Source organism: Xenopus laevis, chromosome 3S (assembly GCF_017654675.1).
Source record: "Xenopus laevis strain J_2021 chromosome 3S, Xenopus_laevis_v10.1, whole genome shotgun sequence".
Classification (NCBI taxonomy): Eukaryota; Metazoa; Chordata; class Amphibia; order Anura; family Pipidae; genus Xenopus; species Xenopus laevis.
In genome coordinates, this window is record NC_054376.1 from 66,114,464 (window position 1) to 66,136,775 (window position 22,312).

The 22,312-nt window shown below is 36.3% G+C and overlaps 1 protein-coding gene across 3 annotated transcripts in view; it reads left to right on the top strand.

Annotated features, from left to right (window-relative positions):
• Positions 1-22,312, top strand: part of LOC108713037 (plexin-A4) — a 558,114-nt gene that overhangs the window by 524,993 nt on the left and 10,809 nt on the right. For all 3 annotated transcript variants that reach the window (XM_041588448.1, XM_018255697.2, XM_041588449.1), the window contains 4 exons: positions 2,462-2,561; positions 15,063-15,253; positions 18,745-18,914; positions 21,997-22,209. In XM_041588448.1, the coding sequence (XP_041444382.1) occupies positions 2,462-2,561; positions 15,063-15,253; positions 18,745-18,914; positions 21,997-22,209 (674 nt within the window). The remainder of the gene's footprint in view (positions 1-2,461; positions 2,562-15,062; positions 15,254-18,744; positions 18,915-21,996; positions 22,210-22,312) is intronic.

Genomic DNA, 22,312 nt, shown 5'->3' on the forward strand with positions numbered 1-22,312 from the left:
GGGGACGGACAGTAGTGTGCTACATACCATAGATAAGCCTTCTTGTCACCTGACCTGCCAATCACCTAGAACTGCTTCTCTCACACTTACTGCTGACTTTGTCTATCTCAATGGCTCTGCCAGCCTACTGTCTGATCAAAATCTTCCCCTGTTCATTAATGTGCAAATAATTTTGGAGATAAGCTGGTGAGGCCCTCAAACAAGACTGACTGCAGCGTTGGCACTGCCACTAAATTAAATGTTAGAGACCTGACTGTTGGTATATGGAAATCCAGGCAGAAAGGTAAAAGAGCAGATTAGAAATTGATTGCTATCAGAGATGAGATAATGAGGATATAAGTTAATTCCTTGCAAACCTGGGAGGGCACATTCTCCTTGACTAACATGCTGTCATTATCTGAGCAGAATCTGTATGGCTCATTACAAAAGTTTATTGGTTCTTTGCACAAACTATAACTGAAACCAAAAGCAAGTCCTTCTTATAAAAATATTTTATATTTAATATGTAATTTTAATTAGCGAGACACCATAGGGCTGATCTTCATCTGCAAGCACAGTTATGTTCTTGCACTTTTTCCCCACACTTTTGCACAAGTTGGAATATGACGTTGCTACCATGACCAATGATGCAAATTCTGGGGAAACAATGCATTTTTTGGAAAAATCATGGCAATTGCAATCAAGCTTTCTGTCTTGCTAATCTTTAAACCTGTTTAGATATAAACTTTATATCTTTATATGAGAGCAAAAGAAACAGTGTGTGTATGTATATATATATATATATATATATATATATATATATATATATATATATATATATATATATATATATATAGTAATGAAGAAACCACAGTGCATCACGTATGTGACTTATAAATGATCCCAGCTGTAAACTCTAAAAAACAAATGCTGCATATAAGGAATAAACTAAATTACTATTCACTCATATCATTTTACCTTCATAAAAGAATAATGCATCAATGCAAATTTATACATATATACAATACTCAGTAAATTTCTGAATTTTGCAATTGCATCAACATTTCTTTTTAATGCCCCATAATAAGTGGTGCTTTAGCAAACTTTCATCTTTGTCTGTATGCTGTTATTGTGTCATATGCATGCAGGTGCATTGGAAAAGGAGGGCAACTTCTGCCTCAGTAGATTTTTAAGGTACTTTTTAAGGTAATATAAATGTTGATTTAACCCCTAGTTTTCATTCTTGACATAAACCTGGCATATGCATTCTGCATACCATTATAGTGTAAAATGTGTGTTATATGTAGAAATTTTGTCTATTGCAGATAAAAGCACCGTGGTAATTTTGTGTAATATGTTTTTTATTTGTGGTTCAGCAAAAGGTTGCTGTATCACTGTAGATCAGTGATCCCCAACCAGTAGCTCGTGAGCAACATGTTGCTCTCCGACCCCTTGGATGTTGCTCCCAGGGGCCTCAAAGCAGGTCATATTATTGAATTCCAGGCTTGGAGGCAAGTTCTGGTTGTATAAAAACCAGGTGTACTGCTAAACAGAGCCTCAATGTAGGTTGACAATTCACATAGGGGCTACTAAATGGCCAATCACAGCACTTATTTGGCACCCCAAGAACATTTTTCATGCTTGTGTTGCTCCCCAACTCCTTTTACATCTGAATGTTGCTCACGGGTTCAAATGGTTGGGGATCCCTGCTGTAGATAATGTAACTACCTCAGATAATATTAGTGCACAATCTAAAAATGACATTATTTTGACATTGCACTTTATGACACCCTATTATGACTTAGACGCTGGACAGGCAAGCTGCCTCCTTCTTGTTGTTGACAAGGAATATCTCATATTGTGCACTGCCTGTCAGTGGCTTATGTAGGATTTGTATTTCATCAACAGCTGAAGATCCACATTTTGGATAGATTTTCTTTCTTTCTATAGCCACTTTTCTATTACCCAAGTGATCATTTCATTGCTCGGAACTCCAAATCTAATACAGAAAAACTTAATGCACCTGCTGGATAGAAAAATAGCACAGTGGTATAGAGAGAAATTTATAGAAGAGATGTGGTTGCTGTGTACTGTATTCATCGAAAACCAAAGAACACTTTCTATGTTTAACACAGGAGTTGATCTGGCTGTGCACTTCATTTTATTGACATTATCTGTGTAGAAATGCAATTTGTAAAAGGGCTTCTAATTAGCTTGAAACAGCTTTTGAATTGGATACCCTCTATAGCATCACTACCAATCTTAACTGTATCATCATTGGCACCACATCTATCATTAAGATGAATAAAAAAAATATATAATTATTGTAGTGATTCTCACTGTAATATCATGATCCATTTTGTTGTCCAGATAAATTACAATCTTCTATTGAATTTAGTATAATTTCTGCTCACAGGTATTTTATATTTTGTCCCAAAAGTATGTTGTGTGCATATAATGAAACATGTTTCTCTTTTTGTAGGTACTAGATGGCTCGGTTGTAGCATTGGTTTCTAAGCAAGTCACAGCATATAATGCAGCCAATAACTCCACTGTATCTAGGACATCAGCAAGTAGATATGGTAAGATGATACTCATTAAGGTTTGTTAAAGTACAGTTGAAAAATGCATTTTGTTTTTGTCAGCTACACATTCTCTATACGTTCAGAACAAAAGTTGATTGAAGTTTAAATGCTAACTACAGTAAATATAAAGATTGAGAGACACAATGAAAGTCACATAGAACATTTTTCCTGTTTCATTAGTGAAAAAGCATCCAGACAAAATACCAGGAATTGTAAACAACTTCATAAACCATTTCTTTGGTTATATTTTGTGGCTATTAATATGTCCGTTTAGACTTGCACCTACTCTCAAATTTTTGTGCAAATGAGAGTGCAAAGAGGGGGTTTAGGAAGTTTTTAACACTGATATTATGTGAACGTCATAAGGAAATACTTTGATAATTTAAAAGTTGGGAGTAGGGATGAGTGAAATATTTTCCTGCATTTCACCATGAAAAATCAGCCATAGACTCTAATGTACGGTTTGAAATATGTTGCACGAAAAAACACCCATTGACTTCAATGTGTTTGGAGAATTTCTTGCCATTTCACAAATTTTCGGCAAAACAGGTCAGATTTACCCATCACTAGTTGTGAGTAAATGATGATAAAATCCTTTTACTTGGGGGATTAAATGAATGGGCCAGAAAAATGCCCAATTTATATTTTACTTATGTATACGGTTAATTTTTTCTAAATATCAATTCATTGCAGCATTATATTTGCTTTAATCCACATCAAACAAAACTTACAATGGGGCTTTTTTTTTGCTTCCAAGTCAAAAGCTGTTCCACCAGTTTCATGTAACTTGACCAAAAGAAGTCACTGTTTTATTAGGAGGGAATGAGTTTACTTCATTTGCGTAATCATGGCTGCTTCCTTTAAATATACAATCACACAATGTTCAGATAAATACATTTCTTTGTGCAAAAGAAAACTATACACTAGAAATGAATAAGGGTTACTAATAGGATCCAAGTTATTTTAGATTTCTACAAATGTATCACTTAAAAAAATCGTCGGCGTCGAAAAAAACGCGCGCTGGCATCAAAAAAACGGGCGGAGGCGTCAAAAAACAGGTGCCGGTGTCAAAGACGAGACGCCGGCGCCATTTCCGTGAATTTTTCACCGTTTTTTTTCCGGCGAAGCAAAACGACGCAAATTCGCCCATCACTAATCATGTTGTAAATAACAAGTTCAATGCAAAGATGTAGAAATTAATTTGCACCATCCTTATTGGTAACAGAGAAGTACTGAATGGTAAAACATAGCCTGAGTTAGATTTACAAAATAACCAATATGTCAATGATTAGGATTATGGAATATAGTGTATAATGACCTATATTTGTAAAAGTGAGACAGAACAAAGCAGACATATGTGTTGTTGCTTGCAACATTCTTATGTAAAAAACAGTGTAAGCTTTAAAAATTGTTTGTAAAAGATAGTATTTCTCACATATCTTCTTTCACATCTGATCGCGTCCCTTTGACTTGAACATCCAGTTTAAAAATAATAAAAAAACAGCCTTATAAACACTATGGGGGAATGTAATTAAAGTCGCAAAAAGAAAAACAAATCGCACCAATAAGAATAAAAATCTATCTTTTACAATGTAATATTGTTCCTTAAATGGTTATTGCAGTGCGAATTTTAAATGCACATTGCGAATTTTGATTGCTCATTGCGAATTTTGATTGCACACTCTTAAAAAGTGCTTGAAGGTGTCGTAATATTTTGGAGCAAACATAATGACTTTTTCATTAAGAAGTTTTATTACATTTACTGCGCATTGGCCCAAACTATAAAATTCAAAAACAGTCTGCAACTGTCGGAAATGGTCGCTAAACATTTTCCGGGTTCGCAAAAGCTACAGTATATGAAATTCACACAAAGCAAAATTTGTTTGCGCAAAGGCATAACTTTTCACATTGCGAATAGTTTTTCTGTTACCGACTTTTATTGCATTCCCCTGTGTGACTTTTATTATTAAAATTTAAACATTATATAGCTAAACTGGAAACCAATCATAACAACACAAAATATTAAGCTTCAGAACTCAGCCTATTGTTATGATTAGAATATATCTTTCTGACAAACAAAATCTGACACCCTATACTTCCTTGTCCTGATATTTTCCTCATATTACTTTTGCTCAGAGGACTGAAACAAAAGCAGTGGAGATGTCCAGCTGCAGAGTCACGTGTATTAGAGTTGTTGGTGGTCATGTTCTTGATGAGGGGAATGTTTTCCATGGATAAGATAATTTCACAAAAAAATCCAACAACATGATAATATATCATATTAGTTACCCTTTAGAAATAAAAGGTGATGTATACCAAGCATTTGGTCTGAGTATTGTTGGTGAGAGAGGGAAGACTTTTAAACTTAAAGGTTGTGCATTAACTTGTGTAAAACTCATCTCTAAATTGGTATAATGAGAAATGAGAGGCAGAATGGTTATTCCTAGCATGACATGTCTGGAAGGATCCTAAGCCCCATTAGTTTCTGCTTTTAACCCCCAACCTCTTTGCTCAGGTTGCCACTTATAAAACGAAATGTAATGAGGCATGTGTGATGTCAGCAGAGCTGTACTAAGTGTCTCGCTTATCCTTTCATTTAATCTCTTTTGGTACATTAACCTAATGACTAAAGCAAACTTTTCGATATGTCTAGTAAGTTGGCTGCAGCACAACATATTGATCATTTGCATTCTTATGATGTTTTTTTCTTGTAGAGCAAACAGGCACTGTACTAGAACATTGTCTAGAACATGATAAATCCTGCTGCACTGCTCGTTTTAAATGTAGACAAGTATTCACTTTATAAATGCAAAGTTTTTCGTAGTTTCCAGGCATTTCTAAGCCGTGACATTTATATGATAGCTATAAAATATGACCAAACATTCTTCACAGTTTAATAAAAAGCAACAAATAAATGATCTATGAAATGAAATGGAATACACTGGCTATGTCAAAGGTGGAATGTTTTATAGTGATGGGAGCAAATAAAATATACACATATTGGCTGACTGTACATAATTATGATGAATTTGTGTGCAACATATGGCTCTGGTCTCTCTTTAGAGCGAGGGAGAAAACGAAATGAACTGATTTTTTTAGACATTTCTGTAGTTATTGTTGTAGCAGTTTAGGGGGCACATTTACTATGGGTCGAATATCGAGGGTTAACCCTCGATATTCGACCATCGAAGTTAAATCCTTCGACTTCGAATATTGAAGTCGAAGGATTTACCGCAATTCGTTCGATCGATTTTCCTTTGATCAGAAATTGCTAGAAAAGCCTATGGGGACCTTCCCCATAGGCTAACATTGGTTCTCGGTAGGTTTTAGGTGGTCGAAGTGTTTTTTAAAGAGACAGTACTTCGACTACCGAATGGTCGAATAGTCGAACGATTTTTAGTTTGAATCGTTCGATTCGTAGTCGTAGTCGAAGGTCGAAGTAGTCAAAAAAATACTTAGAAATTCAATGTATTTTTCATTCTAATCCTTCACTCGAGCTAAGTAAATGTGCCCCTAGGTGTCGGTGAAGTTGAAGAAAAATGGGGGTCATTTAACAATCCCCAATTTAACCTCAAGTACTAAGGGTTGCAAAATCTGGGCATAGCTGCCTCCCCTCATGAATCGATTGCACATCTTTATAAATGACTTATCTCCAAGCTAGATTTGACACACATACATGTTTAGCCTTCATACCAAGGATGCCAGTTTGAAACGTCACTTCAGGTGACACAATGGAGAACAGATGTAATGCAAAAATATACTGGAAATAATGTCATATCTTGTGCCTTCCTGTTAAACTCGCATCTTACTGACCAGATAAAATAATAAATAGATGTATAGATACAACAAGTCAGAGAGCAGGCTCTTTCTAGGTTAGAGAAGGCCTACTCCATAGAAAAGGAAGAAAGAAGCTAAATCATTGACAGTACCTATATTCAAACTTAAAGGAGAACTAAACCCTAAAAATAAATGTGGCTAAAAATGCCATATGTTATATACTGCACTTATTGCACCAGTCTAGAGTTTCAGCTTCTCAGCATTGATCCAGGACTTCAAACGTGTGCTTATGGGTCATCGCAAATTATCAAGCAGAAAATGAGGTTTGTCTGTAATATAAGCCGATGCTACAGAGCTGATTATTAAATTCTCATGCTAATTGCACTGGTTTCTGTGCTGCCATGCAGTAACTATCTGTATTAAATACTAATCAGTCTCATATTGTGACATTTATATTCTATATGTAGTTTATATTTTGAGTCAGTCCCTGAACACCGTAAGTGACAGCAGCACAGAGCATGTGCAGTGAATCAGCAGAAAAGAAAGTGGGGAGCCACTGGGGCATCTTTCTTTAAATTGGTATAATGAGAAATGAGAGGCAGAATGGTTATTCCTAGCATTGGAGACATAGATATTTAATGCTAAATGGCTGTGGTTGCCTTGGGCTGGTACAGAAGCACAAAATATAATGTACAACATTTCTAGGTATATCTTTAGTTAAGCTTTAGTTCTCCTTTAAATAGGGGCTTTTAATCCTAAATTCCTTTCCCCAATAGCAACCAACTGCAAATAGGAACAAAAGAAAATATCTAGCAGTCATTTACTCTCCAGGAGAGTACCATACACGGATATGAACGAGATGAGAATATTAATTAATATTAATTACTGAAGTGTTGCTGCAATTAATAAAAGACATGCTGACCTTTTCCAGGATATTTTCTCCTTACATTCCTCGTTATTGTCAAGTTGGGGGAAAAGGTAGAAAATAATCATTAATTTTATCATACATCAGTTGGTGTCTACATGAACATGACACTTACCTAGTAATTATAATGACGTTTAGGAAGCATTAACCGTGCTCTTCAAGACAACATAAGAATCACTATTGCTTCTGTGTGTTAATGACCATATAAAATACATCATTAAACTTGGCTAAATTTTACAGTAGTGCAATTAGTAATATTCATTTCATGCAGCCAACTATTTCTAATGATACATTAATACTGGTTGTGTCCCTTCATTTATGAGCAATAATGGCCTCCATCTGAACATTATTAACTAAAATTATGATGAAAATCTATATGTAAAATGATTTTGGAACAGGGCCCTGCTGCATTAGGATTCCAATCAGATGAATGAGGAGAGCAATCCAAACAGCAGAATACCTGAATGCATTAGGAGTCCCTGCTGTAGTGTTAGGGGAGGCAGTTTCCACACAGATACTTTATTGTTTCATAATAACTTCAGCATCAGTGTTTCTTAAAAGGACAACATGACTTCATAAATAGTACTCCACCAATAGTGACTGTTTCAATAGCTTTCTATTTTTTAGCTTTTTTTAAAACATTTGTTTTTGTTTCCCCTTCTCAAGATTCTAAGCTGTTAGTTCATAGATTGATTGGCAGAATCATTTCCAAGATGTATACTTTTTATTTGTATCTGTACTTTTTATTTTTATCTGCTATTATCTAGCAGGAGCATCTGCTGTATATATAATTTTATGGATACAAATGCTGATACTATTGGATTTCAGACCAAGATTTACATGATCCTACCCTCTGGAGATCCTATACAAGTTTTGCAATCCTGCCATTGTTTTTATACTCCATTTTTGTGAATTAAGGCCAAGGGCTCATTTAAAAGGCCCCATCATACTTGTGATTTTCTAGTACTCTCTCTGACAAATTGACCCATGAGGGGGCCTGGTATGAGGGGGTGAAGAATTGTATGGCTGCCTTTCTATTCTGATTGTCCAAAGCACAAAAAGATATCAGCTGATGCCCAATGACTGACTGGCATGCTGTATTGGCAGATAACATTTTCAAACCAGCCAGATCTCTGCACTGACTGATATATCCATGGTGTATGCATATTGGTCAAGATCAGCAGTACACAACGCACAACCCAAATTTTGCTTAAATGTATGTAAAGGTCCACCTTTATACTGACTTGTACTTATTCAAATAATAGTTTAAATATTGGTGCCAATGCATTTTTGCTTCTTATTAAGGGAAAAGGCAAGGGAAAAGGCAAACAATTACACATAAGCCATACCTTCAGTCTCTTGCATAAGCAATTACAAATGTATATATGGGTGTGGTGCATTTAGTACTTTGTTCAGTATATATAATTAGTTATGATAAAATGATGTTAAATTTGATGTTTACCCTTAAAGCAGTTTATATAAATCTGTCGCTCTTAAAACAGATTTGTTTATGGGCTTATGGCATCATGGACTGGCAGAAATTATTATCCAAAAGTTCTAATTTGCAGATAAACATTTTTCTGAATGATTTGTCTGATGGATTTTATTAAAAAAGAGTCAATAATCTGCACACCAAATTGATCTATAATTGGATCCACCACATTTTGATTTTATTGGCCTTTCAGATAATAATTTCATTCTGTCATGCTTAATTCCCCAACTGCATAACTACAATAAATAGCTTCAAGCCTGGGATCCATTATATGCTTGCTTTCATAAACAAATCTGTAAATGAGGATTGTATCCTTTTTTCCCCTTTCAACACAATCTAGAGATGAATAATACCTTTCATGTTTTTGGGATTGATCTGCAGAGTAGGAGGTCATCTTTTCAAAATCAGCCAACAAATAATAGAATATCTATTCCTTCCCAGTACCAGTGTCGGACTGGCCCACAGGGAAACCAGGAAAACTCCCAGTGGGCCCAGGTGTCAGTGGGCCCTTTTGCTTCTAACTATGTGGTCAATTTCATGGCCATTCCTTATTTCTTTATGGGAAAAATTGCTTCTCTTAATTTAATGTTTTGTGGTGGGCCCCTGGCATCCCAGTCCGACACTGCCCAGTACTAAACCATTTAAAATTAAACGCATTTTTACACCTATCATAATATTGCCTTTGAAAGCTACTTATAACTTTGCCATAAAGTACAGTATTTGCCCAATGCCTTTACATTACCTGTCTAGTGCCTCCATGTTCCTGTATGAGGGGGCTGCCATATTTGTGCAGCAGGAGTCCATTGGCATTAGAAACTTTAAATGACAGGCTGAGATGGGACAGCCAGGTTGGCAAAACAGTCAGGTTTATAAACTTCAACTAACAATAACTTAGATAAACAAACCTCTCTGCAAAAAATAATCAACATGACCTATAAGTAAATTTTAATGAACATTCATATTTTAAAAAGTAGTTTTTAGTGTCACTATCACTTTAAGAACCCCTTTCTGTTGTTGAAGTTGCCCTAGAATTCATTCTGCATAACAGAACACAATATTGATCCCCTGCAGCCACATGAAAAAAACAAGGAAATGCTGTCCGTGACGCCAATCTACTTAACTATTTCCAAGCTTCCTTTGTGTAGACTGACACTTGGACGTGCACAGTAAAGTAAAATTCCCATGCAGGCACAACTGCAGATGCCTGGGAAGTAGGAAGGAGCACCAGTATAAAAACCTAGCTATTTATGTTACTTGGGGTGCTTAACATCTTGGCAGAAGCATATGGGGTGCCGTTTGTCCCAAATACATTCTGTATACAAAACTATCCCTAATACACAGAATGAATGTTTCTTATGTTATATAAGTATTTGTGACCATACACAGAGAAAAAAAAATATACAAAAGGCTTATTTCTATTAAAGAATGAAAACAAAATCTGGTTAGTGCACAAAAGGATGTCATTATATCACAAACTCCATTCTGTACAGTTTAACAAGCAATCTGTCTCACAAATGTATAACCTCCATGTAACGGACACACTTATGTGCAAAGTTACTTACAGAATGAATTATGTAAAAACAAAGTTGGACATAATATATAATAGTGTAACTAACTAGTGCTTGTCAAGCTAGATTTGAATGACAAAATAGATATTTGTGACAGAAAGCAAGATTTTATAGCACAGGATTCATTCTTTCCACAAAATGACAGTTTTGTTTCGCAAAACAGATAAAATAACCATTCTGTGAAGCAACACTGTCAGTCACATTCCTGAACCAATAAGAACAAAGCTTATTGCCATATACAAACAAGATGAGAAGTGGCCAGCTCTGCTCCACATGGCTAAGGCAAAGTATCTGACCTGCTATAGAGGGCGCCCTCTAATGTCCCCTGTGCTGCATAGTAATAAACATGAACAAACCTTTCCTAAAAGAGCTGCTGTTAAACACTACAGGTTCATAAATGGAAGTTTTTACAAATGGCTGAGAAATATAATGCTGCACTTATAATGATTGTAGAGAAAGAAAAGTATGCAAAACTTATATAAATATGATCATTTTAGGTGATATGGCTATTCTTATTGTAGTAACCTGCTTGTGTGGCCATTTTGGTTAAGGGCATTCCTGCTGTTTTGCCATTATCTTATGACTCACTCCTGTTCCTCTTCCTGTCTATGCTGAGAGTAATTATGGGACAGGCCACACCCACCTGCGATGTTGTATTAAATGTACCAGAAGTTACTGTGCTTGTCTGGCTGCTTTGCCTGACTCTCAGAGTCAGTTATAAGTTTTGTATGTGATAGTTAGACTCCAATGTCTCCTCCTAGCTGTAATCTTGCACCAATTAGCTTTTAGTAGTCTCTTAATAATGTGCTTCGCTATAGTTCAACCACTACATAATAGCTTTAGCCAGAGACTTTGGACTGATCATGTGCACACATAACTCCCAACTGTCCCTTTTTCAGAGGGACAGTCCCTCTTTTGACAGCTCAACCTGCAGTCCCTCATTTGTACTGGAAAGTCCCTCTTTTTTCTGCACTGAACAGCCAGAAAAAAAAACAAAGTTTCTCACTAATTTGGCGTTTGAGAGAGAGGCCAGTACAGCTAACAGGTGCAAATAAGATGCTTTATAACAATTTCGAGATAAGAAAATAAGTAATTTTAACAGTTTAGATAAGGAGAAATATTTTCACATTTTTATAACCTGCCAAACTTTGTAAAATGAACATGGTAATTAGGGGGTGCGGCCACAAAATGGGTGTGGTCAAAAAAATTGCTGCACTACATGCAAAAGAATTTTTTGTCTCTCTTTTTATTTCCAAAATGTTGGGAGGTATGGAACTTCAACTACTACATAATAGCTTTAGCCAGCGACTTGGGACTGATCATGTGCACAGTCCACGCATTCTCTATAGTATGATGTGTAGGTTATATGAGCAGCCACTCCTGAGTACTGTGTGTAAACAAAAGGGGGTCATTTAGGCAGGGGCAATTTTAGGGGATCATAATCTATTTATATAGAAGCAACAAGCTGCACAATGCTTTATATTTATTTATAACAAAAGACTCTAATGATGCCGTCCCCTTACCTGCCCAGTGCTTAACCCTTTCACATCAGAGTGGGTCGAGGGTAGGGTTGCCACCCAGCCGGTATTTTACCGGCCTAGCCGGTAAAATACCTGCCAAGGCCGGGGCCGGTATTACAAATTTACCGGCAATGTAACTGCCGGTAAATTTGTAATACCCTTAAAAAGACCCCCTCGGCCCGCCCCCAATCCCCTGTAAACTTAACTTTTCTTTTGCCTCTTCTAGCGTTCGTGGCGTGACCCCGCCCCTTTTGACATAACGTCATGCCCCTTTGAGGCCCCGCCCCCGGCAGCCGGTAATTTTTTTTATAAAAGGTGGCAACCCTAGTCGAGGGGGGCACAACACTAGAGCAGAGAGCACAACTGTGCCCATGTCACATGCATGTCCAGGGCCGCCAGCAGGGGGGACAAGTGTTCCGAGCCAGAAGGGGGGCCCAGAAGTGCTGCATTTTTCAAAGAGCCGGGTCCCCTTTACAAGCACCCGAGCCATGCGGCCATTTCGCATATTACAGAATGCGGAAGTGCTGAAAAGACGAAGCTGAAGTCCCGAAGCGGCGAAAAGACCCGAATTCACGAAAGGAGGTGAAGTTGAAGTCCTGAAGCCTTTTGTTTACACACAGTACTCAGGAGTGGCTGGTCATATAACCTACACATCATACTAAACACAATGTGTGTGCATACCTCCCAACTGTCCCTTTTTCGGAGGGACAGTCCCTCTTTTGATGGCTCAACCTGCAGTCCCTCATTTGTACTGGAAAGTCCATATTTTCTCTGCACTGAACAGCCAGAAAAAGAAACTAAGTTTCTAACTTAATTGGCTTTTAGCAGAGAGCCCAGAACAACTAACAGGTGCAAATAAGATACTTTGCAACAATTTTGAGACACAAAAGAACAGTTTAGATAAGGAGAATTATTTTCAAACTTTCATAACCTGCCACATTTTGTAAAATGAACATGGAAATTAGGGAGTGTGGCCAAAGAAAGGGGTGTGGCCAAAAAATTAGCTGCGTTACGTACGAAAACATTTTATGTCCCTCTTTTTACTTCCAAAATGTTGGGAGGTATGCCTGTGCACATGATCAGTCCCAAGTCTCTGGCTAAAGCTATTATGTAGTAGTTGAACTGTAGCTAAGCACATTATTAAGAGACTACTACAAGCTAATTGGTGCAAGATTACAGCTAGGAGGAGACATTGGAGTCTAACTATCATATACAAAACTTATAACTGTCTCTAAGAGTCAGGCAAAGCAGCCAGACAAGCACAGTAACTTCTGGTACATTTAATAGAAGATGGCAGGTGGGTGTGGCCTGTCCCATAATTACTCTCAGCATAGACAGGAAGAGGAACAGGAGTGAGTCATAAAATAATGGCAAAACAGAAGGAATGCCCTTAATCAAAATTGCCACACAAGCAGGTTACTAAAATAAGAATAGCCATATCACCTAAAATGATCATATTTATATAAGTTTTGCATACTTTTCTTTCTCTACAATCATTATAAGTGCAGCATTATATTTCTCAGCCATTTGTAAAAACTTCCATTTATGAACCTGTAGTGTTTAACAGCAGCTCTTTTAGGAAAGGTTTGTTCATGTTTATTACTATGCAGCACAGGGGACATTAGAGGGCGCCCTCTTTGCCTTAGCCATGTGGAGCAGAGCTGGCCACTTCTCATCTTGTTTGTATATGGCAATAAGCTTTGTTCTTATTGGTTCAGGAATGTTACTGACAGTGTTGCTTCACAGAATGGTTATTTTATCTGTTTTGTGGAACAAAACTGTCATTTTGTGGAAAGAATGAATCCTGTGCTATAAAATCTTGCTTTCTGTCACAGATATCTATTTTGTCAGTCAAATCTAGCTTGACAAGCACTAGTTAGTTACACTTTTATATATTATGTCCAACTTTGTTTTTTCATAATTCATTCTGTAAGTAACTTTGCACATAAGTGTGTCCGTTACATGGAGGTTATACATTTGTGAGACAGATTGCTTGTTAAACTGTACAGAATGGAGTTTGTGATATAATGACATCCTTTTGTGCACTAACCAGATTTTGTTTTCATCCTTTAATAGAAATAAGTCTTTTGTATATTTTTTTTCTCTGTGTATGGTCACAAATACTTATATAACATGAGAGACATTCATTTTGTGTATTAGGGATAGTTTTGTATACAGAATGTATTTGGGACAAACGGCACCCCATAGAAGCAATACGCATAGTTGCAGTATAATCAGGATTTAATTAAATTAAAGTTAGGTTTATAAGTAGGTTAGGTTTATTAGGTTATTGCTTATTTTGACTATGATGCCAATATCTCATTTGCTGTTGGCCATTGCATAGTGCATCAGAATTTATTCCATTTCTGTCCTGATAGTTGCAAGCAGTAATTTGGCATATGCTTCCCTAACCTATTGGTTATCCTTTCAGCAGTTATTGAAAGGTTTGAATAAAATACACATGGTATGAACTATTGCAATGAACGTTTTATCCAAGAACATGACAGAAAGAATTCTAATGTACTGCAGCCCTTAGCAAACTGGCATGTTAGAATGTCTTTTTATCTGTAACCTCACTGTTATATGTGCCTAGTCATCATAACTGCAATGTAAAATCACATGAAATTAAAATAATTGTGTTTCTTTAATGTTAGAAATTTAGTCTTATTATATCCATAAAATGTTCTGCAACATTTAATTAAAGGGATTTATGAAATAATTTTATTTCACAGAATTACATTAATGTTCTGTTAAATTGCAGAGTAGAAGCATGTAATAGCAGCAAAGCAAAGAGCGGTATTTACAGTGCCTCAATGGGAAGTGCGGGGAGAGCGGAGGCTTTGATTAGAGACAAAGATGTCTCTTATCCTGTAGACTTTATTTTTCTAGCCTAGTGGGAATCACAGTAGTAATTTATGTGGTTTAATTCTGAGATTTTTTATTTTGCATCAAAAGCCATTTAGTGATACAGTATATCACATTAAAATAAGACTGATTTACAATATTTATCATAAACAGGAAAATAAACAGACCGAGGCTATGGGGGAGGGGTGGCACTTCTGCAGTCTGTGCATGTGTAGACTGTCCTATACTGAAAGGGGAGGGATTAGGCTGGATGAGGTCCACTAGGGCGAGCGCCAAACATAAATACAGTACTGCCTAAAACTGCTGGTTGTTTTTATCGTTGATGCAGTAACTCATTCTTTTTTTCTCCAGAGAACATGATCAAGTACACTGGAAGCCCAGACAGTCTTCGTTCTCGAACTCCAATGATAACTCCAGATCTAGAGAGTGGAGTAAAGGTTTGGCATCTAGTGAAAAATCATGAACATGGAGACCAAAAGGAAGGCGACAGGGGAAGCAAAATGGTGTCAGAGATCTACTTAACAAGGCTCCTAGCTACAAAGGTATACCCTTACTATCCCTCTTTATAATACCGGTAATCATTTGAGGGCTTAACAGTAAATGGCACAAGCCGACACATTGGCAGAGTATTTATACCTGTTGCTATCTACAGAACAGGCTTAATGTATATTAATAGCCTTGTGAAGGAAGTGTGAAAGATGTGCTATTAAAGGTACAAGGGCACAGAATAACAGCAGCTGTTCGCTGGGATCATTGAGGCTGGAAGGCTGTATATGAGGGCTTAAAGGGAGTGTCATATTTCCATTTTCATAGGAGACAGTCTAATCAGAATTATACATTTTGAAGCCCATTAAAACCATGGTAAATAATCTGAACATGCAACAAATAATTAAAGACGGGAGGACATATGCAGATTAACTGCTGAAGTGCAACTTTATGGCACTTTTTAAGTATCGGGTGCCAAAGATGGAGCACCCCTTGGACCAACCTTAGGACATGATTTAATTGTGAATGATAATCTGAACATGTATTTGGATGATTGCAGCTATTGAAACTAGTGTTTAACATTTCCTTTTCACTAAGGTTTAGATCACTTTCTTGAACAAGATGAACTGTGATTGTAAGCTCTCATGGGTAGGGCCCGCTTTACCTCTTGTGTTGGTTATTGGTTATTTTTGTATGTTTAATGTATAGACTTTTTAAAAGCCACATACCAGTAAATCATCTTTCAGTTGTTTGTGGGGAGTTTTTTAATAAGGCCTCTCCCATTGATACACATTTCCAGAAAATGATTTACTTTATTTCTGCCTTTTAAGTAGGCAACCACTACAGACACAATAAAACTTATATCACCAGAGATGGCTTTTGGGGTGAGCATTCTCGACAGACTTATAGGGTGCCTAGGAAAGGGAAGTGTACAGACATGCTCCTCCTGATCCTATACTTTTAACACACAAATATTATAGCAAATTTGATATATTTCAATACAAGCCCCAAAATATAGCACATTGCCTTTGCAATTTCTGAGGGGCTTTTACTGCAATATATCACACAAGGGGCTGTTTACCTTAGGTTCTTTAGTCATGGTGCATTTCTACAAATTAAAAATAGCTATTTAATTAAGATTAATTTGTATACATATTCAAACACTTCAATTTAGCCAAACTCTTTGTGTATCAGATCTGTTGCCAGCAGTTTTAATAATATGCAGTATATTCTGGAATATAATACTGAAACACAATTGATATGAATAACCCATTCATGCAATACCCAGTCTGAATGGGGAAAGCAAACAGACAAGTAGGAGCTATCTATTGGAAAAATGATCTGTGTACTACCCCAGCCATCTCATCCTGACAGCTCTATATCTTTTCATTTCTTAAATAGCTGACAGCTCTATAACTTAACTGTATTTCAATCAGCCGAACCCCTCACATTATTATGGTAACATTCCAGTGATTTATACTGGATTACATTTTGTTGATACAAAACAAATGTGTAGGATAATCCTTTCTGATACATTTGACATGGGAGCTACAGTGGTGAAGCTTAAATGAGTAGCTAGGGCAAGAGGGTTCTGTTGCAAGTGTGGTTGCACATCCTTAGTGTTCACTATTTCATTTATACAGCTTTTTGTGACCCATAGTATATTTTTTACATGTAAAGCCATTATATGTTGATTTGGCTATTTTTGACAAAAATGGTGGACATCTTGATCTGTAAGAGACCATACTACCCATTATAAGTAAGCTATCTATATTTTATTTGAAGAATATATTCTTTTAAGCGATTGCTTAGTTGTTGCTGGTGGCATAACTAGATTTGCTGGGGTCCACAGCAAATTTAAGCCCCCAAAATATTGACAGGTTAAACTATTCTATACTAAGATATATTGAAACTGTTTGTTAATTAGCAAACCTTGTTGGTTACTCTACATTCCTGGACCCCTCCAGGCAACCAACCTCAGGATCTGCGTCCTCTGTAGTTATACCCCAGGTTATTGCATTGCATAAGGAGGGCCATTGCTTACCATAAAATTAAAGCTCCCTCCAACCCCCATCGGGTTGCTTTCAAGGATCGACCAATCAGACTGGTGCAACTTCACTATATGGAGACTAACTGCACTTGACACCCTGGACAACAACAATTTTTTCAGGTTTTTGTTGCATATCTACATCATATCCGTTCATAATTCTTTGTGCTCAGTGACAAATGCATTATTATTTAAATATTCCCTCACTGCAATTACTCTTACCCTGGAGTGTATGTATGTATCTACATATGGTAATATTTTTCTGTTTTAGAATGACAGCAGCTATTGTTATCATTTCTATGAGCATTTTTATGATTCTACAGTTTTCTGTTAAGCATTAAGCATGTTTTCATATAATCAGCCCAGGAAGCCAGAGAAGCTAAGTTGAAATGAGATTTCTTTTTACACTTAATGCCCCCTAATGTATTTAAATGCTACTCTTATGCATGCGACTTGTTAAACAGTATGCAAAAGGGATTCATGAAGTGCAGGTGTTTGTGGCCTAGAATATTCATGTTCCTGAGACTTGCATAACACAAGCAGGTGTTGTCAAAATCCAACTTTAATTAAACTCATTCCTTCAATGTACCCAAAACCTTTCATGTTCATAATACAGATTCATTACCATCTTATCTAGTAACGTTTTTATCATTTTTCCATTTACAACCTTTTGAAGAACAGATGCTTACGCTGTAAGTTTAATAGTAAAGCTATAGCTGCATCATTTACTAATGTCATTTAACTTTTTATTTTGTAATTTAAAACCCTTTCTAGAACAGATGCTTACATTGTACGCTGAACTGCAAATTAGATATATACTATATACAAAAACAACCATATATAGCTTACAAAGATAAAGCAACTTTAAAACTATGAATGAAAGTGCTTCAAGTAGACCATAAAAAAAACCTAGAAATAAAGTGTTGATAAAACATTCCATTGGTTGTTAGTGTAATGTAGAAAAATATAAATGCTAATAAGGGTGAAAAGCCTTATTTGTCCAGTTTGTTGTAATATGATTTTATTGTGGTATGTAATTGGCTGGCATTATATAAATACATGATTCTAATGCACTCAATGAGACTCTATAATTGGATTAGGCAGAGAATCTCACAGTGTAGGTACAGTAAATGATGGTGAGGGTGGAAATGACAGGCGCAATGGTAGCTCATAAAGGCACAGGTAGTTTCAGATAATGCAGTATATGGGTTAGTATACATTTAAAGCTGAAGAAATTGATTTATGAGAAGGAACTGTAATGGTCATTTGATTTTGTAATTAATATGACTATTTTAGTACTTTTTCAGGAAAATAAACTAAAATCTCACAATAACACATTGATTACGTGTGCCTTAAACAGAGGAGTATTTCATATGGTTTCTCTGATTGGCAGTGTGGTTAATAATCAATGGAGGTATACTGGGAGTACACCCCTTCTATGACTGAAAATGTTTCTTCATTACATAAAATATTACAATGTGATCCTTCTTATTTCTACAGGGAACATTACAGAAATTTGTGGATGACCTGTTTGAAACAATATTTAGCACAGCACATCGTGGAAGTGCTCTTCCTCTTGCAATCAAGTATATGTTTGACTTCCTAGATGAACAAGCAGACAAGCATAGTATTCATGACCCTCATGTGAGGCACACTTGGAAAAGTAATTGGTAAGTATCTACCTAGTGCCACATGACTCTATGAAATGTACCTCCTGTTAAAAATGTGAGGATAGTAGAAGTCACCTCAGATTTCATGGACCTGTATAATAGTGCTCTGTTTGTGTGCATTGGAATCATATTATTCCATGGGGACTTCTAATATACTAACATACTTTTATTTTACAGAAGGGAGTAAATAATATCCAATATAATAAGCAGCTCATTTTCATTCTGGTGCTTTATGGATTTATCTTTCTCCGCTCTCTTGTACATGCCCTTATAGCCTTAAAACAAAAGCACTTTTATCTGCACAGTCCAAAAATTCCTATACAAATAAGGTATAGGGCTTCTATATTGTTGTTGCTTCTCTCTGGTCTTTTTCCCAGACAGTGCTAATAATGGACAGAAATGGCTTACTTACTGTTTATAAATAGGAAATGTATTCCTCTACCTAGAGTGCATGTATACAGGTGCAAAGACTTTGTATTATTTCTGGATATAATGTAGTGAAGTGAATTGTTGAAAGGAAAGTCAAACTTAATTTACTGACTTTGTGTTTTATCATAATTTGAATAGTACAGTAACCACAGAACAAATTTGTGGAACAGTTTATGGATACAGGCTACTTATCAGACTCATCTGGGTGATTACTATTGAACATTCAGTTATACATGATCTACCCTGATAATTTTATATCTTGCAATATCATAAATTATGTGAAGTGGTTTAGACATCCAGTTTCAAAAGTGATGGAAGGTGTCCACATTAATTTCCGTGTGCTAGCAGCTTCATTGAAGTCAGCATGGCTGGCTCATTGATGACAAGGTCTGTAAGAAGTGACTCAAAATTCATTTAATCTGATTGCAAGGAGATCATTTCTTCATTTCCTCTCCCCCTCCACCCACAGTCTTTTTAAATAAACCTCCTGCTCATTAAGCCCGAGTGGCTGCAATCATCTTGAGATTAAGAGCGCAGATAATGTTAATAATATGCTAATGCTTCATTAGTCAGACACTTATTGGTGCCCAGGCTATGTGGATGTGTCACTGCTATGTGTACTGATCTAGTTCTGTGTCACAGGGGGCTGAATGACCCACACCGCCTTAATCTTCTTTCTGGTTCTGATATCTTAGATTTTACATTTCTGTTGTGGGTTCCTTTTGATGACCCATGAAAAGAATACTGAGCACTCATTTACCATCTTCATTTTGTAGCTACAGTACTTGACAAATTAGTTTTGAAGATACTTTAGTACTTAGACTAGGGATGAATTAATTGTAGGTATACGTTGATTTAATGGATGTATAAAGTCAAAAATAAGAAAGCAGGCTAAATCTAATTATTATTTGACTGCATTTGGAAGCATTTGCCATATAGTCAGCATGGGTAACTGTAGCTGCACTGCATGTGTTATATTAAATCACTCTACATGTTTCTACGTGTTTATTTTTAAATCATTTGTACAGTATATTATATGAAAACAACCTGAAAGGAAATATTTAGCATCAGAGAGAAAACAATTGGCTATACAGAGATGGAACACCGAAGATGTATATGGAGATGGAAAAAATTCTGTTAGACCATATTAAAGGCACTGCATTAAAGGCAGCACACCAGACATGTGGTTGGTGACCAAGGGGCATATTTTCATAGTGTGCAAATAGAGCTAATCACAGTTACCAGAGGGAAAGTTCACAGCTAACAAACCCTAGTTTCACACTTAAAATATGCAACTTTGTGGAAGAGACTTGCAGATAATTTCTACAAATTCCTTGAAGAAGCTAGGAATTCTTAAGTATTTATTGCTTAATTCAGTAACAATAGCATTCAAATGTAAAAATATTCTCTGTTAACATTTTCACTAGCCAGTACCCCCCTTTTAAACCAAAATAATGTATTTTAACACCTATAAATAAAGAATGGCCACAGCATGACCATAGTCCCCAGACTCCCAAATAGAAAGTCAGCTCCTCTTTGTGTATCAGAATATGCCCATTGTGAAAAACTACTATGACTATAGAGTGATACTACCCATGAGTTTACCATCAACTCATTCACATTTCAAAACCAATTCTCCTCTTGTTTGACAGCTGGAGGCATCAGGCTGGTTTATGAACAATAGTTGAATTTACACTTCAGATGGACAGTAACTCATGGCAACCAAACTTTTTCTTGAAATTGAAAATCTACTAACAGATGGCTGAAAAAAAATGTAATGACTGGTCACTATGGGTTACTTCCCAGGTGGAGATTTGCCCATAAATAAACTCCACATACTGTATCAGACAGTTTTTTTGAAAGCCCCATTTTGCAACGTTGTCTATTTTATTATTATTATTTCTATTTTACATGTAACTTACATATTATTAAAGGCTAAAGCCATACAGGTATATAATCTCTTATCTGGAAACCCATTATCGACCATCTCTGATATAGTCCATTTTAAACAAATAATTATATATTTTTTAAATAATTACATTTTTCTAAAACATTACATTGTGCTTGAATTTAACTAAGCAGCTTGCATCCATATTTATGAGAAAACAAACCTATTGGGTTTATTTAAAGATTTATAGTAGACTAAAGCTGGCCATACACAGGCCGATAAAAGCTGCAGACAGACCTAGTTGGCAACTTATCGCCCCATGCAGGGGGTCCTCCAACGGGCTTCCCCGATAGATATCTGGTCAAAAATTGGGCAGATGTCGATCAGATAAGGTAATAAAATCACGTTGGGCCCATGATCGGATGAGCCAGATATCACCCACCTCAATGTGGGCATATTGGGGAGAGATCCTCTCGTTTGTCGATCTCTATGTGTATGGCCACCTTTAAGCTTCGTTGATTAAAATTACTGAAAGATCCCTTAACTTGAAAAATACAGAACCTCAGCATTCAGGATAATAGATCCCTTCCCCTAATTACTATCAATGCAGCAATAGTACTATTGCCAATTTCACACCCATAAACTAAGACAATACTTTATGGCTGCAAGATGTTTTACAATTTGATCAGGTAAGATTCAGAAAGTAAATGTAATTTTCCAGTATTATCTATAAATGCATAATATTTTATATTCTATCTTCCACAGCTTACCACTGAGATTTTGGGTGAATGTCATAAAAAATCCCCAGTTTGTCTTTGACATACATAAAAATAGTATTACAGATGCCTGTCTTTCTGTGGTAGCACAAACTTTCATGGACTCATGCTCAACCTCAGAACACCGTTTAGGGAAAGACTCCCCTTCCAACAAACTTCTGTATGCCAAGGACATTCCCAGTTATAAGAACTGGGTAGAAAGGTAAGCTATCCTTCCAACATAAACAAATACAAGAAAATATATAAAAATATATAAATTTCTGGACCTTATCAGGCAAGCACAATAAGGTTGTCTGCACCTGGGA